Genomic DNA, 14,640 nt, shown 5'->3' on the forward strand with positions numbered 1-14,640 from the left:
AAAATGTGATTGAATTTGATTCCCCTATTGACTATTCATGTCCATGATTGAAAATTACCTCCGAATGAAAATAAGTGCTTTGTGTGTTTAAATAAATATTTAAAAATGACTTACAATCGCCGGTATCAGAACCATCATTTTGGGAGTCCCTGAAATGTTGAAGTTCTGTCATCTTGAGGCCGGTGTACTACATGTGTTATTTTTTTGATGTATACTCCTCGACTGGAAAAAACAATATTATTTCTACGTGAATACAAAATAAAATGCATGCACTAATTCGCAAAAAAATAAACATGAAACAGAAAAACATTGAAAATAAAAATTAACAGTGATATTCCATAATACTACAATAATCGTTAATTTCCTGAAAAAAAATGTTTTAAATCTCATCTACTACATCAGCGATTTTCAAACTCTACGAAAAAAATAATCATAAACTTTATCCACTGACTCGTCCATATTTCATGCTTTCATATGTTTATATATTTTTAAATATGTACTTATAAACACATTTTTTTAAATAAAAAACGTGTGAACACACATGTTATATTATTTACCATAATTTGGTATGTCTAAGCGTCTAAAGTAATTAATTCTTTTGTATTTAATAAATAAATGAAACCGCAAAATTAGTCTACCTTGAAACAGTTATATTGTCTACATACACAATGCGATCGTCCAAGTACGGTAGAAATCTCCAGCGCCAAATATTACTTTGAACATTTTAAGTTTGAATCTCGTTGATGGTCAACACTCTAGTTTTATTACGTGACATGTGATACGTGATACGTGAATCTATTTCTTTCTATTTCTATCTACGTTTAACTACTTGTACTTACTCATTGCGAATCCTTTGATAGCTTAGAAAATAGAAAAAAATCAAAATGGTTAAAAGACGAAGAAACACTTGAATTAATGAAAATTATAAGTAATTCCTAGAAACAATCAAAGAAAAATAATATTAAGTACCTTTACGACCGTGAAATTTGAAAGATATCTGAAGTTTCGAAATACCTAAATAGTTTTTTTCATCTAATTTTAGCTGTATTTCAGTAGATATCTGTGCCTTACGCGTAACAAATTACCTTCGGTGCTTTTCTTTATGTTAAAAGTTGAAAAAAATATTTATTTTGGTTTCAATAACATCTATATATTAAAGATAACTAATATACAACATAATAAACAGCTATTGAGTTTTTTTCCCACAATTTTTTTTTATTTGACTAGTGACAATAATAATATTGCTATGGTTATAAACACAATAAGGCAGGGGTTGAAACCATATTTTGAAAAAAAAATCTGTCAAAATGAATTTAAATTTAGTGAATCAATACTTAAATGATCATTTTATCCACTTTTAAATCGTAACTGAATACGCTACTAAAATTCTAATAATTTGAATTATTTTTGTGAGAATACATTTATTTATTTACAATGATGGTTTTCAACCTCTGCTTTGTGGTTTATATAACACGTTTTGCCAAGCCTTACACTAGTCCGATGATGTCGGTAACGACAAAATCCGGTCACTTGTAAAATAAAAAAAATACATGAGTAAAAAAACTATACATATTGTTGTTTATTAAAAAAATGTGGTTCCCCAAGAAATGTCAGTGTGAATTTTAAATCAGGTAATAATAACGCAAACCTACAGATTAAACTACAACCATCGCTTTAGTTTGCATTTAATTATCATCGTGTATATGTCGCTCACTCCTATCAAGAACGTCATAAATCAAAAACCGTAAATTTTCAGATGTGCATGTTATCGGAATGCTCAGAAAATACTATATCCCAGCAAAAGAGGAATATTTTTAACTTAATATTTACCCGCAGAAAATGTTGTTTTTTGCATTTTGAAGAAAATGTATTATTTAATTTTTTTTTAAATATATTAAATATTTTTCAAATGGAGAAAAAAACCTTTACGTTTTACCTAAAAAGATCTGTTGCACAGTAAAAAGTTCAATAAGTAAGTGGCTTGATATTTATTTTTAATATATTGCGTTATATTTTTAATCTTTAAAAACGTTCTCCTGAAAAATCAAGTTTATTTCATTTATGACATTCTTGAAAGGAGTGAGCGATGTCTAAATACATTTTTTTCTAGTAAAACCGGCAGACGCTCTCATGTATGAATGAATAACTAAATTTGTTGTATGCGTAATTAGCTGTTGAACTCATTTAATTGCGGGTGAAGTCGTCCGATGGTTTAACTACTAGAACTATTTCTACGGCCGAGCCACCAAAGGGCAATCTAGTCAACGGTGTCACAATCGTAGATATTTGTCATCATCGCATATAAAACAGCTGTGTATTCCAGACGAATCGGTTGATAGACGTCTCACGCTTTGATCGGCTACAACAACTGCTATGAGAAAAGTGATCATACAAGGTCGCACTAAATTTTGCGCGCGTGCCTTTACTGTTACGGCACCGATGGCGTGGAATGCTCTTCCACCAGTTGGAAAAAGTAATAGTGAGATGATTTAAAAAAAAAAAACAAAAACACATTTGTTTGCCAAATCATTTCCAGTTTTTTTTATTTTCCCAAATGCATTCACAGTGAGGCGCCCTTGAGGTAGTATTTTACGAAATTGACGCTACATTCATTATCAAAATTTATTTTTATTAAGATATTTTTGCGACAAATATTTTTTTTCACAAAAAACGATTAACTATTTCAAAAATCGTTTGATTTTTTTTTCCATAAACGGATGCGTCTGCCACCGCTAGGAAGGTTAACCTTATCGAAATACATATTAGTTCGCAATTTTTTTTACATTACCCTCGCTTTTATTTTGCTACATAGTGACGCTTATTTCACAACCATAAAACAAGTTAATTCGCAAAAAAATATTGTAAAATTTGAATATTCCTATTTTCATTGGTTGATTATTTTCCTTCATTCGTTCATTTCCATTTTTTAATACAAAAAAGAGTTTTTGTCATAGTTTGTCACATGACATATTTATTTTATAAATTTTGGAGCAAAACTTTTTAAAGTTTATTTATTCTCCAATTATCGGTAATTAGTAGCTTATTTAGAATTTTTTTTAACCCTTTATTTTTTTAAATTAAGAGTTTATCGTTAAAAAATTTGTACGAAAATACAAGGTTTCGATGACCCTTTATCAATTTTTTTAATTATGTGTATGAAATGCTTGAAAATACTGCTTTTCAATGACGCTTAATTTTTTTTATCAAGACTTAATCGTTAAAAAAATATGTATGAAAATACTACTTTTTGATGACCCTTCATGTTTTAAATTAAGAGTTTATCGTATACTACATTTCGATGATCCTTCATATTTTCAATTAAGAGTTTATCGTAAGAGATATAAATAAGTATGGGAATACTGCGATTCGGTGACCCTTTATTCTTAAAATAAATATTTTATCAAAAGAGAATTATGTATAAAATTACTGCTTTTCAATTAACCTTTATTCTTAAAATCAAGAGTTTGTCGTTAGAAAATATGTTCGTATATGACAATACAATGTTTTGATGACCCTTAAGAATGCAAAGTCCACAACACTAGCACACGAGAAATGTTATAGTATCAAATTACGTATTTCGACTTATTTTTAATACCCTCCTTCGTATAATAAGTACCTACCTGTATATTATGCTATCGTAGAAAATTATATTAATAGTTATAAATAGCTCTATTGAATTAATGATCCACGTAGTTGGTAATTTAAAAATAAGCAAATATACTAGTCAATATACAAATTCCTTGTTGACTCAATTTTATTTAAGATTTATTGGCAAATAATATTTGTAGGTAATAAAAATTCTCCATGGTAGTGAAACTTGGTCCGATATTGAAATAAAATAATAGTCTGAGTTGCATTATAGATAAAATTAAGAAATGCATGTTTTAGACATTTTCAAAAAGTAAGTGAAGAAAGAACGGTAGTTAAAAATAGAAAAGATAAAATAATTTAAAAGTTTGGACGTGATCAGGTTAGGAGTGATCAGGGTCTGTACGAGGACATGCGCGAATGTGAAATAACCAAAGAGCATTTGTGTAGATAGTTATATGACGTTCTATCCTCCCTGTTTACTGCTGCCAGCAAGAGGAGTGTTGGTTAGTAAGTTTAAGAGTGATAAACAAAGAGGTTTTAAGAAGTGCGAACGAAAAAATGGAACAGAATGAAGGGAAAATAGAAGGTGGGATATTTAAGGAAGACCGGAAGCGATGACGGATTGCAAAAAGATCTTAAAAACCTTGCTGTACGCATAAGAGTCTAGCTCTTAAACGCAATAAGTAAAAACAAATTAATTAAAGTGAAAAATTAATAAAAAATATTAACGCTGCAAAGTTTTTTTAATACATTTAAGAAAAAACATATCATTTAAATTAAGAATTGTCTTAACAAAAATATTAAAAACTGCACAAAACAATATTTTTAGTTTTGATTGAAGAGATACTTTTTTTATTTTTAAATCGATTTTTACTCGAGTAAAAGAAGAAGTATTTTATAATTTTTTACATATAAACTAATAGGAAGAATCAGTGAATGAAATTTAGAAGTAACGAAGTTTTGAAAACAAAATAAAATCTGAGCTGTGGCCTTTTTCTATAGTTCAACAATGGAGCGTGATTTTAACACCTTAACGTCCGGACCCCCGCTATAGCTATGATACGAACCTTTTTGAGTGGCATGAATTTATTTTCAAAGGAACACGTGTTTTGCTTAACTCAGTAATGCACAAGGCATTGAGGCGTCTATTTATAAATCCGCGATAACGCGAGACTGGTCCTTAACGGTTGGGGTCCTTTTAACGGTTGAGGGCCCTTTAACGGTGGGTTCAAATTTCGACCGGTCGTTAAGGTGTTAAGAGGTTTTTATGTTGATTCATGTTTAAAGGCGTATTAAAAAAAGACTCGTGAAATCTGTTTTGCTTAAATGACAAAAATCCTTAGAAGATTGGCTTACCTTGGAACTCACTGAAAGGTACGTTAATGCAAAATGAGCAAAATGAATATCGCGGTTTGTTGCATGAGTTTATTTGGATAGGCTTTGATGTCCTGACCATTTTTTTAATTTAAAAAAAATAAATGAAACTCTCCACTAGTCAATTAGTGTAAGAAGTCAAAGGAGAACTGGAGGGTCCAAAAATATGTACATATATCGTAGTCGTACAGGAGAAAGCGACCAAATGCATTTGTTTACAAAAACGTGATCATTGACTATTTGATATCTTACTAGCTTAACATTGCCCTGAAAAAAATGCCGAAGTGATTTTAAACATGAAAGTATAATAAATTGACTTGTTAAAAATGACAAAATGCATTGATGTTTATTTTCTTGCCATACAAAAGTGACTTAAATGGCCCTCGTGAACTATTTATATTTTGTTAGTTGGTCACTTTCTCCTGTACGACTACGATATGGCCACTATTATGATTTCGTGTTTCAGAAGTGAACCAAAAGGCAAGGATTCGGTGATTGATAACTGGGCAAGAATTGATAGTGAAATTTCAAGGATGCGTTACTTATATAAAGCACATTTCGTTACACGAGATGGAAGAAAGATATAACAAGAGCACAGTCTCTTTTATGGAGAGGCACAGCGAATCGAAATATAAAAGTTCTCCATATGTATAAATGATTCAAATGAATTATGTTATAAATAAAAATGTAAATATGTTAAATAAATTTTTAAAAAATAACGTAGAGAAAAGGAGAAAAAGAGAAATATACCTTCTGATATCTAGGGAGTGGATCAAAAGAGAGCGACGCATTTCCAACGATACAAAACGATAGAACGCATTTTTAAAAAATTTATAATTTTTAAAAATAAAATATGACTCGGTTATTCCACTGCGCTTGGAACTTACAACGATTCACTCCTGAACCTTTTGATATGTCACTCACTCCTTTCAAAAACGTCATAAATCAAAAAACTTGATTTTTCAGGAGAACGTTTTTAAAGTTTAAAAATATAATACAATGTATTAAAAATAAATATCAAGCCATTTATTGAACTTTTTTCTGTGCAACAGATATTTTTGGTAAAACCTAAAGGCTTTTTTCTCCATTTAAAAAATATTTAATATGTTTCAAAAAATAATTATACAATACCTTTTCATCAAAATATAAAAACAACACTTTCTACACTGTAGCGGGTAAATACTAAGTTTTAAATATGCCTCTTTTGCTGGGATATAGTACATTTTCTGGGCATTCCGAAAATATGCGAAACTGAAAATTGACGATTTTTTATTTATGACGTTTTTGAAAGGAGTGAGCGATATTTAAATATATTCATTTCATGCCAAAAGCAAACGGAATAGAATTTTTATTTCACGAATTCAAAGGTAATCCCTTTAATTTAAACACCCTTCAAATCCACAACCACTCAAAAAACACCCCAGTTTTACTTGACTCTAGTATGATTAAAAGAAGATTAAAATTTTAAGACAATTGTTCATTAGCCATTTCTTCGAAATTTCCTGTTTACGAACTCTGTGTAAGAAGTCAAAAAAAATCCTCCTTACCTTACTTGATTCATCGCCTGAGGGTAATGAATTTAATCTGGGAATGAATATTTGGTTAATTAAGGTCCTCTATTTACGGATATAATTGAATAATCTTGATAAAATTAAGACGATAGCTAAAAAGTAATTGACTTATATTATATTATATTGTTTGACACAACGCTCGCTAATTTGAATCAGAAATTAATCCCTGCTTATTAACGGTTTGATACTATAAGGTTCAATTGAAATATTTTGAGAAAATTCGACAAACAGAAGTCTTTCATACGAGTGACTGAAATTGTCGGCAGTGCATTTTTCTTTAAAAATGATGGCTTATAAAATAAGCCAAAGTTTATAAAAAGATAGTTTAAAATATGAAATAGAAAGCGCAGGAGTGATTACCTTGCCTTCATGTAAGTAACGATCAGTGCGATCTATACGATTCAGTACCCTATGCACCATTAGGTGCGGATGAGGGATAGAGAGAGAGGGTAGTAAATTTAGTGCTGATTATATTGTAAAGAAATTTTGCTGTGACCTTTTAAAGAATTTTTTTCAAAATAAGAAATACATAATTGTTTATCCTGCGAATTTAATTTTAAAGAGGTTTAGTTGTATCATATGGCGCAACAGTCACGTTTAGATATTACAACAATTGAATAAGTTTTTGTGCTTGTTTAGATTACGGCGTTTCTGATCTAAATTAACAGTATGGCGGATAATGCATGTCCCCCCGTTCCTCATACACCTACACATATGTCCACACTTAAACGCTGATTCAGTCAATAAAGAGCGCAAATGGCGCGCTTATTTCGACCATACCTCGTCTACCTTTTGAATGCGGTGAATCCCAACGATCTATAATCATTGCTAACCATCAAGTCAGATGAGGCCGTGTTTTCGTGAGACCTTGAAAATTACCGATCGGCAATTTTTTTTCCATCTGATTCGTATGGTAAATGCAACATGTGGCTATTTGCGCTGCTATACGCATTGTTTGAATCATGCCTGCGTCAACAGTATGTGTAGCGGGTACGCTGACTTGAAGGGACGAACGGAGGATAGAGGCGGCTGGAGACTGACCACGAAAGAAGCAAACCAATCATCGCAAAGAAGAAAATATACCAAACTGTTTTACATTTTGAAATCTCAACATGTGAAGAAGAATATGGAAGTCTGGGTATTTACAGCAGCTACGACCTATCATAGGCTGGTTTAAGTGATCACTCGTGTAACGTTTGCCATTCTAACTATGATTGACAACCGCACAACTTTCTTTTTTGAAATTCATACGTTGCCTCATGTGCGAGTTTGTGGCAGTATCTGTGTTGGTTTGAGTGAAGCGATTGTATTTTCTCTACAATATTATGACCAAATTTTTCAATAGGTTTTTTTAAAAATCAAAAAAGTTATTTTTTAAAGACGTTATCGTGAATTAACACAAATATCATGTTTCATCACATTAAAGGCATAAAATTTACACACGCGATGTGTTAGCGGTTTCCCTATGGAACAGGAAAACAGGAATCGAATTAGTGATTTTTATTACCCAATTAAGCGACTGCACGTGTTATCGACGCTGTCTGCAACATCGACGGAAAAATTAAGCTCAAATGTAAGGCTTCACGACTGCTTAATCTCGTTTTGTAATATACCGGGCCTCAAATATTGTAAATACGGCACTGTGGTGAATTTCAGCTGAAGTGCATATTCATACGTAGTAAATTGCAGCTGTAGTGCACATTCATGTGTAGTGAATTTCAGCTATAGTGCATACTTGTATGTGGTAAATTTAAGCTGTAGTGTTGTATATTCATATGTAGTGAATATCAACTGTGGTACATATTCATATGTCGTGAATTTCAGCTATAGTGCATACTTATATGTGGTGAATTTCAGCTGTAGTGTATATCATATATGGTGAATTTTTACTGTAGTGCATATTCATATATAGTGAATTTTGGCTGCAGTATGCTGTAAGTGTTATTGTGAGATTATATTTCAAAATAACGAGTTTTTTGACAGCGAACGTTTGTAATTTTTATCGCAAATCTTCCCCTCTCAGTGGATGTATGGCCCCTACAACAGAATGGAAATTTTACCCAACAGAGCGAAAATTAATGAAGCGGAGCGCTCTTCATTGTTCGTTCTGGAGCGTTCCAGATATATAAGCAAAAGTCTCATAAAGCAGTGGTATATTTATCAGAATATCAAAAACCGTCCTTTTTAAATTCTGACACCACACTGCTTAATGTGTTATGCGGGTGTTATATCTTGAAAACACGAACGGTTCAAATCTATTTTGAGCGTGTTGATCATGAATGATCACTTAAAACACCTAATGGCAGGTCGTCAGCATTGTAAATAGCCGCACGTCCATTCTATTATAATCTCAATAAAAGATCTATATTTTTTGTATCAATAAGGTTTTGAAAAATTTTAACTTTGTTTCAATAATAGTGACTATCTTTCAAACAGTGTTGATCAACGCTGCGACAATTTGGTTGGGTTTTACAATTTCTGGCAGACGAAAACTTACAAAAATTTCAACAATATTTTGAGTGTGTCAAAATTTTCAATAATTAATTTAGCAGTCACTTTGTGGTAAAATCTATTAATTTTAAATTGAAGTTTTACTCGGTGAATAACACTTTTTCTCAAAATCTATTGTGATCCGCGTTTCAGAGCAACACGTGTCATAACAGATTGTAAGAAAAAGTTGTTTTTACCAAGTAAAATTTGAATTGTCAAAATTATGTGCCCGAATTCTGGAACTGCTCCCATTTTTGGACACACCAATTTTTTTTAAAATTATTTTTGAACATTATAATTTCCGCTATCTCGGGAAGAATAATAGGGAAAGGAACGTACACTTTACGAAGATTTTTGTGATGTGTGTGATAGATGTCGCCAAAGAAGTAGCACACAAAAAGATCTCTTCAATTGAAGCATAAATATATCTTCAGAAATTTGAGTGGTTGTCAATCATGGGTAGAATTGTAAACGTTACACAGTGTTAACAGAGTACTTGAAACCAGACAGCGACAGGTCGTAAGCCTTTTAAAACCTTCCACCATATACCCAAATGCGGTATTGTTTGATCCAGACTCTTTGTTTGAAATCGGATCCGTCCATGCAAAAAAACTAATATCGGTATTTAATTAATCATGCAAAGTTTTACACGATCAAAGATAAAAATAATAATTAATGCTTCAAAGTCTCTATCACTGTCAGCGGGGCATGTAACTTGATGCTACCCTACTTCTACTTCTAACTCCTTATCCGCATCAACCGGTAAATAGGGCACTGCATCAAATAAACGCATAGTTATCTTGATCGTTAACACATGAAGGAAAGGTGATCAACCCTCTGCTTCAAATACCAGTCTAGGGCAATATTGAATAAATATTAATGTGAAAAAATCACTTATATTTATATTAAATAATTTATAACCCGGGACTTCCAGTACGGTAGCCGAGCGTGCTGACTATTACACTACGGAGGCGGACAAACACATGCTAACTAGGGTGTACAATATTTTTAAATCTAATGTAAACTATATTATTTCGAGAAATAAAAATACTTTGTATTCTGATCCACTCACATTTTTACTAACCAACTAGTTTCGGCAACAACCTGTTGCCCTCTTCAGGGTTACATTTATTACTAAAAGTAACATTTACAAAGTAACATTTAAATGTTACATTTATTACTAAAAGTATTTTAGTAATAAATGTAACCCTGAAGAGGGCAACAGGTTGTTGCCGAAACTAGTTGGTTAATTAAAATGTGAGTGGATCAGAACACAAAGTATTTTTATTTCTCGAAATAATATATCAATATGATCCACAAAGTTAATGCTTTCAATATTCAAAACTATGTAAACTGTTCATGTTGTAAGCCCTATAAATTCACAGAGTTTCGTATTATTCTTCAACTGTGTTTGAGATGACAATAAAAAAAATCAAGGCGTGAGTTTTGATCGAAGGAAACTAAATCTTAATCTTGATCCACTGTAATCTCTTTTATTTTGTCGGTGGCGCGAAAAGCATCAAATTTTGTTTGTCTTGCAGAGAATGAAAAGTTTTCTCTTCGAAACTTAAGTTTAATATGTAAAACATCGCGATGATCTCAAAAGTAAAATTAAGTAAGCACAAACACCGGCGAGATTTACTTAACTAGAATAATATTGGATGCCCTTACCACGAGTGTGTTAATCGCGAAATGAGATTTTATTCAACTTTTAATTGGATTAGATCGCAATTTTCCAGAGTTATGGAAAATTAAATCAAAAGTTTATTGACGCGGCGAATCAACCCTTTACTTACCAGAATTTCTGGGGTTGCCATGCCAGAATTGTTTTTATTTAAACATAAAAGCAGGAATAAATGCAGGAAAAGGATTCTGTCCTACTTTGGGCATATCGCCAGAAAGAACGAGAAGAGTCTTGAAAAACTGGTAGTAACAGGTACAGTTGAAAGCAAGCGGGCAAGAGGACGGTCTCCAACAAGATGGACAGACCAAATAAAGGAATTAACCGGATCCTCGCTAAACGCTGCCATCAAGTTGGCTCAGGACCGGGGAGAATGGAGAGGACTTGTGCACCAAGTGCTTGACATTCCAGAAGACCACGACGCTCAGCATTGAGCAAGAAGATGAAGAAGAAGAAGAAACATAAAAGCTTAAAAAGTAAAAAATGTTTGAAAATTTATAAATACTCTTTGCTATTGTTTTATCTAGTTTAGGCAACCAAATGTATGCAACATTATGAAAAATCGGCCAACAAGTAAATGCTGCTCGCTCAATGTCAACTTCCTTTTTACGCCGTGCGCACAACACTGGAGACAAACGAATCGCCGACATAATTGCTGATATCCGGTGTTGAAAGGAATAGTGTAGGGGTGTTAGTAATTAACAAATCATTTTTATTTTTTTAAACATATTTGTATCAATTTATTGTGTATTGTGAAAAAAATATATATATCTCAGCTTATTTTTCAAGAAAACATAATTGGTTTAATGTGATTTTTCTCGTTCACTGTAAGTATTTTTTTAATTTCAATTTTTTGGAATTTAACAACTAATTATAAGTTATAAATGATCAATTATTCTAAATTTCAATGTACGAGTATGATTTATTGAAACAAAAAAAAAACAACGTGACTCAAAAAACTTATCACAACCCTAAAGGAATCCCTAACATACTGTCCAAAATTCATCTGATATTTTATAAATCATGACGTCAGATCCCACGGATCCGGTATTTCTTGCTAGAGTACCGAAAGTCGATATATAGGATTTTGGTAACCAAAGGGTTAAAACCGTTTCGCAAGAACTTTTTAGACAAAACTTTTTTGACGGTATAAAGATTTTATTGATATCTCAACAAAGATAAAGAAGAATATCGAAGTCTGTCTATTTACAGGGCTTACGACTTACACGTGTAACATTAACCACTTTACTTATGATTGGCAACCACACTGCTCAAATTTCGGAAGTTAAATTTATGCTTTAATTGAATCTTCTTTTACATGTTACTTCTTCGGCACCATATATGGTTGGAAAAAGCAAGTTTTTTTTTCTCTAATGCTTTTTTGTGATATTTTGCGGAACATTTCATAAACTTTATAAAATAAATCGGAAATATTATTTTTAACAACATTTATTTTTAGTACTTTTTCAAGCCGGTTTCGACAATCACCTTTTCATCTTCAGTGCGTATCCATCCCTGGAGGTGACAAGGTACTTGTAAAAAGCCATTGAAATAAGCGACAAGAATAAAAATGGTTAAAAACAATTTCTGGATTTTCAATAAAGTTTTTTTTGTTGTCAGACCATTTTTCCCGAATTATCATACATTCTAGGAGACGCCTGAAAATTTGTTGGAGACGGAAATGTTTGTTCATCAATTCTGGGTTTGTGAACAAAGATTGTTTTATTAATAGTGTTGAAACCCCATTATACGCATCATAAATAGACTACGCATGTGCATAAGCATATTTACTCATATTATCACATATTGAGAAATTCCAATGCTATTATGAGTAAAGTGCATCTTAAGTACATTACTCTTAGGGGAAATACCAAGTGAGAAGATAAATTATTATTTCTGATGGGTATCTAAAGTAGATCTCTTCTTAAGTCATGCTAGTACATAAGTATATACAAAATTGTTAATAAATCATTTCAGTAAACCGAGATAAATGACTAAGTTTTAAAAAAAAATGTAAACCCACACTTAATGGTTGATAGACGCTTTGAATTTTGACCATGAAATTCCAAAAAAAAAGTGATTTATTAAATTTTTATTTCAATCACTCGTCAACCAATATTGTCAAGTCGCTATAAAAAAAGAGTGGAAGAGGCACAGAATGTTTGCAAAGACAGAGTGGTGTGGCGTTCTATCCTCTCTGCCTACCCCCGCGGGGAAGCAGCGTGATGGTTAGTTAGTTTTTTAGCTAGCCATAAAAAAATATATTTTTACTTTAAAATTGGTATAACATTTTGACCAAACCAGTCATCTACAATTAATATCAAAATCTGTGATTGGAAATTGCTATTTAAAAAATTCTTAGCCGGCACTGACACTGGTCACTTTCCCCCATCTGCCCCTTGCCCATTGGCCCCTCTATCCCCCCTCCTTTGTCCCATCTGCCCCATCTGCCTCATCTGCTCCCGTTGCCCCCTCTGCCCACTTTGCTCACCCTTGCCTTTATGCTACTTTTGCAGATTTGCATCTACATTTGATCCTACATATTTTCTCCCTTTTATTTGTCCCCATATTTGCCCTCCTTTGTTGACTACCGTATTTACCCCATGTCTTATTTGGCCCCTTTCTTTGCTCCCTCCGACCTAGTATTTGCCTCCCTTTCTCTTCATCCATTGCCCTCTTTTACCGCCCCTTTCCACCACACCCTTACACCACCCCCTTACATCACCCCCTGCACATCCCCTTACATCAATCACCCCCTTTTACCACCTTATTTTACCACCCCTTTACACCACCCTCCTTCAACACCCTCTTTTACCACCTCCTTTTATCACCTCCTTACACCGCCCCCTTTCACCACCTTCTTTTACCACCCCCTTACACCACTCTCCTTCAACACCCTCTTTTACCACCCCCTTTCACCACCCCTTTCGCCAACCCATTCACCACCCTTTCACCACCCTTTCACCACCCTTTCACCACCCTTACCCCACCCCTTCGCCACCACCCCTTCGCCCCCACCCCTTGCCAACACCCCACCAACTCCTCACACCCCTTTCCCTTGATCCCCTCTATCTTTGACCTTTCCCGTTTTTGGTCGCTTTCCCCCTCTCTCATATTGTTCTTTCTCAGTTTTGGTCCCTCTATTTTTGCCCCCTTGCCCTCTATTCCCATGCTACCTTTGATCCTTCTCGAAATTTGCCTCCTTTTGATCATTTCCACCTTTTCCCCACCTCATTTGCCCCTTTCCATATAAGCCTTCACCCATATTTGGGCCCACGTTTGACCCCCATATATTCCTCCCCTAACATATTCCTCCCACTTACATATTACCCGCCACACATTTAGCACAACATATTTGAGACCTACACGCCCTCCTATATTTTGCCCCATTTATTTGCTGACTCATTTTACCCCTTATTTGGACGTTTTAACATTTTTGAATGTCTTATTACTGACGTTTCTAATTTATTACCTTCTTATTATACATTTCGCGATTTCGTCTACTCTGTATTATAACATCGTTTAAAGGATTCCATCAATACACGATATCAGTTTAAACTACTGGACAACATAATGTCTTAACAACATAATATCTTAACCTTCAAAAAACGCCTGAAACGTCATTATCTTACCTTAGAACCCTAACTGTCCATCTCCTCCTCCCCTGACCCCTCCTCTCTTTCTTAAACTTGCTACCTGATTCTACCTATTTATCATTAGAATCCTAGAATACTTTTTTGTCTAATTGTTAATAATTGTTTTTTAGTTTTTTGATAAAATCTATTACACATCAGACAATAATATGTATTAACTTTTAAAAACGTCTGAGACATTACTATCTGTCATTAGAATCCTAACTGTCGATCAAACCTCCTCCCTCTGCCTCCTTCCCTAAACTCCCTTCTTCCTTTGCCCTCCTTATTATCGTCTTTT

At 33.2% G+C, this 14,640-nt stretch overlaps 1 protein-coding gene across 3 annotated transcripts in view; it reads right to left on the reverse strand.

Moving 5' to 3' along the window:
* The window catches only part of LOC148305038 (thyrotropin-releasing hormone-degrading ectoenzyme-like), a 64,816-nt gene that overhangs the window by 41,123 nt on the left and 9,053 nt on the right, over positions 1 to 14,640 (reverse strand). For all 3 annotated transcript variants that reach the window (XM_088267320.1, XM_088267319.1, XM_088267318.1), the window contains exon 2: positions 115 to 222. In XM_088267320.1, the coding sequence (XP_088123446.1) occupies positions 115 to 172 (58 nt within the window). In that variant the 5' untranslated portion in view covers positions 173 to 222. The remainder of the gene's footprint in view (positions 1 to 114; positions 223 to 14,640) is intronic.

The sequence above is a fragment of the Brachycentrus maculatus genome, unplaced genomic scaffold (genome assembly GCF_059751285.1).
Source record: "Brachycentrus maculatus isolate JH-2025_06_01 unplaced genomic scaffold, ASM5975128v1 h1tg000292l, whole genome shotgun sequence".
Taxonomy (NCBI): Eukaryota; Metazoa; Arthropoda; class Insecta; order Trichoptera; family Brachycentridae; genus Brachycentrus; species Brachycentrus maculatus.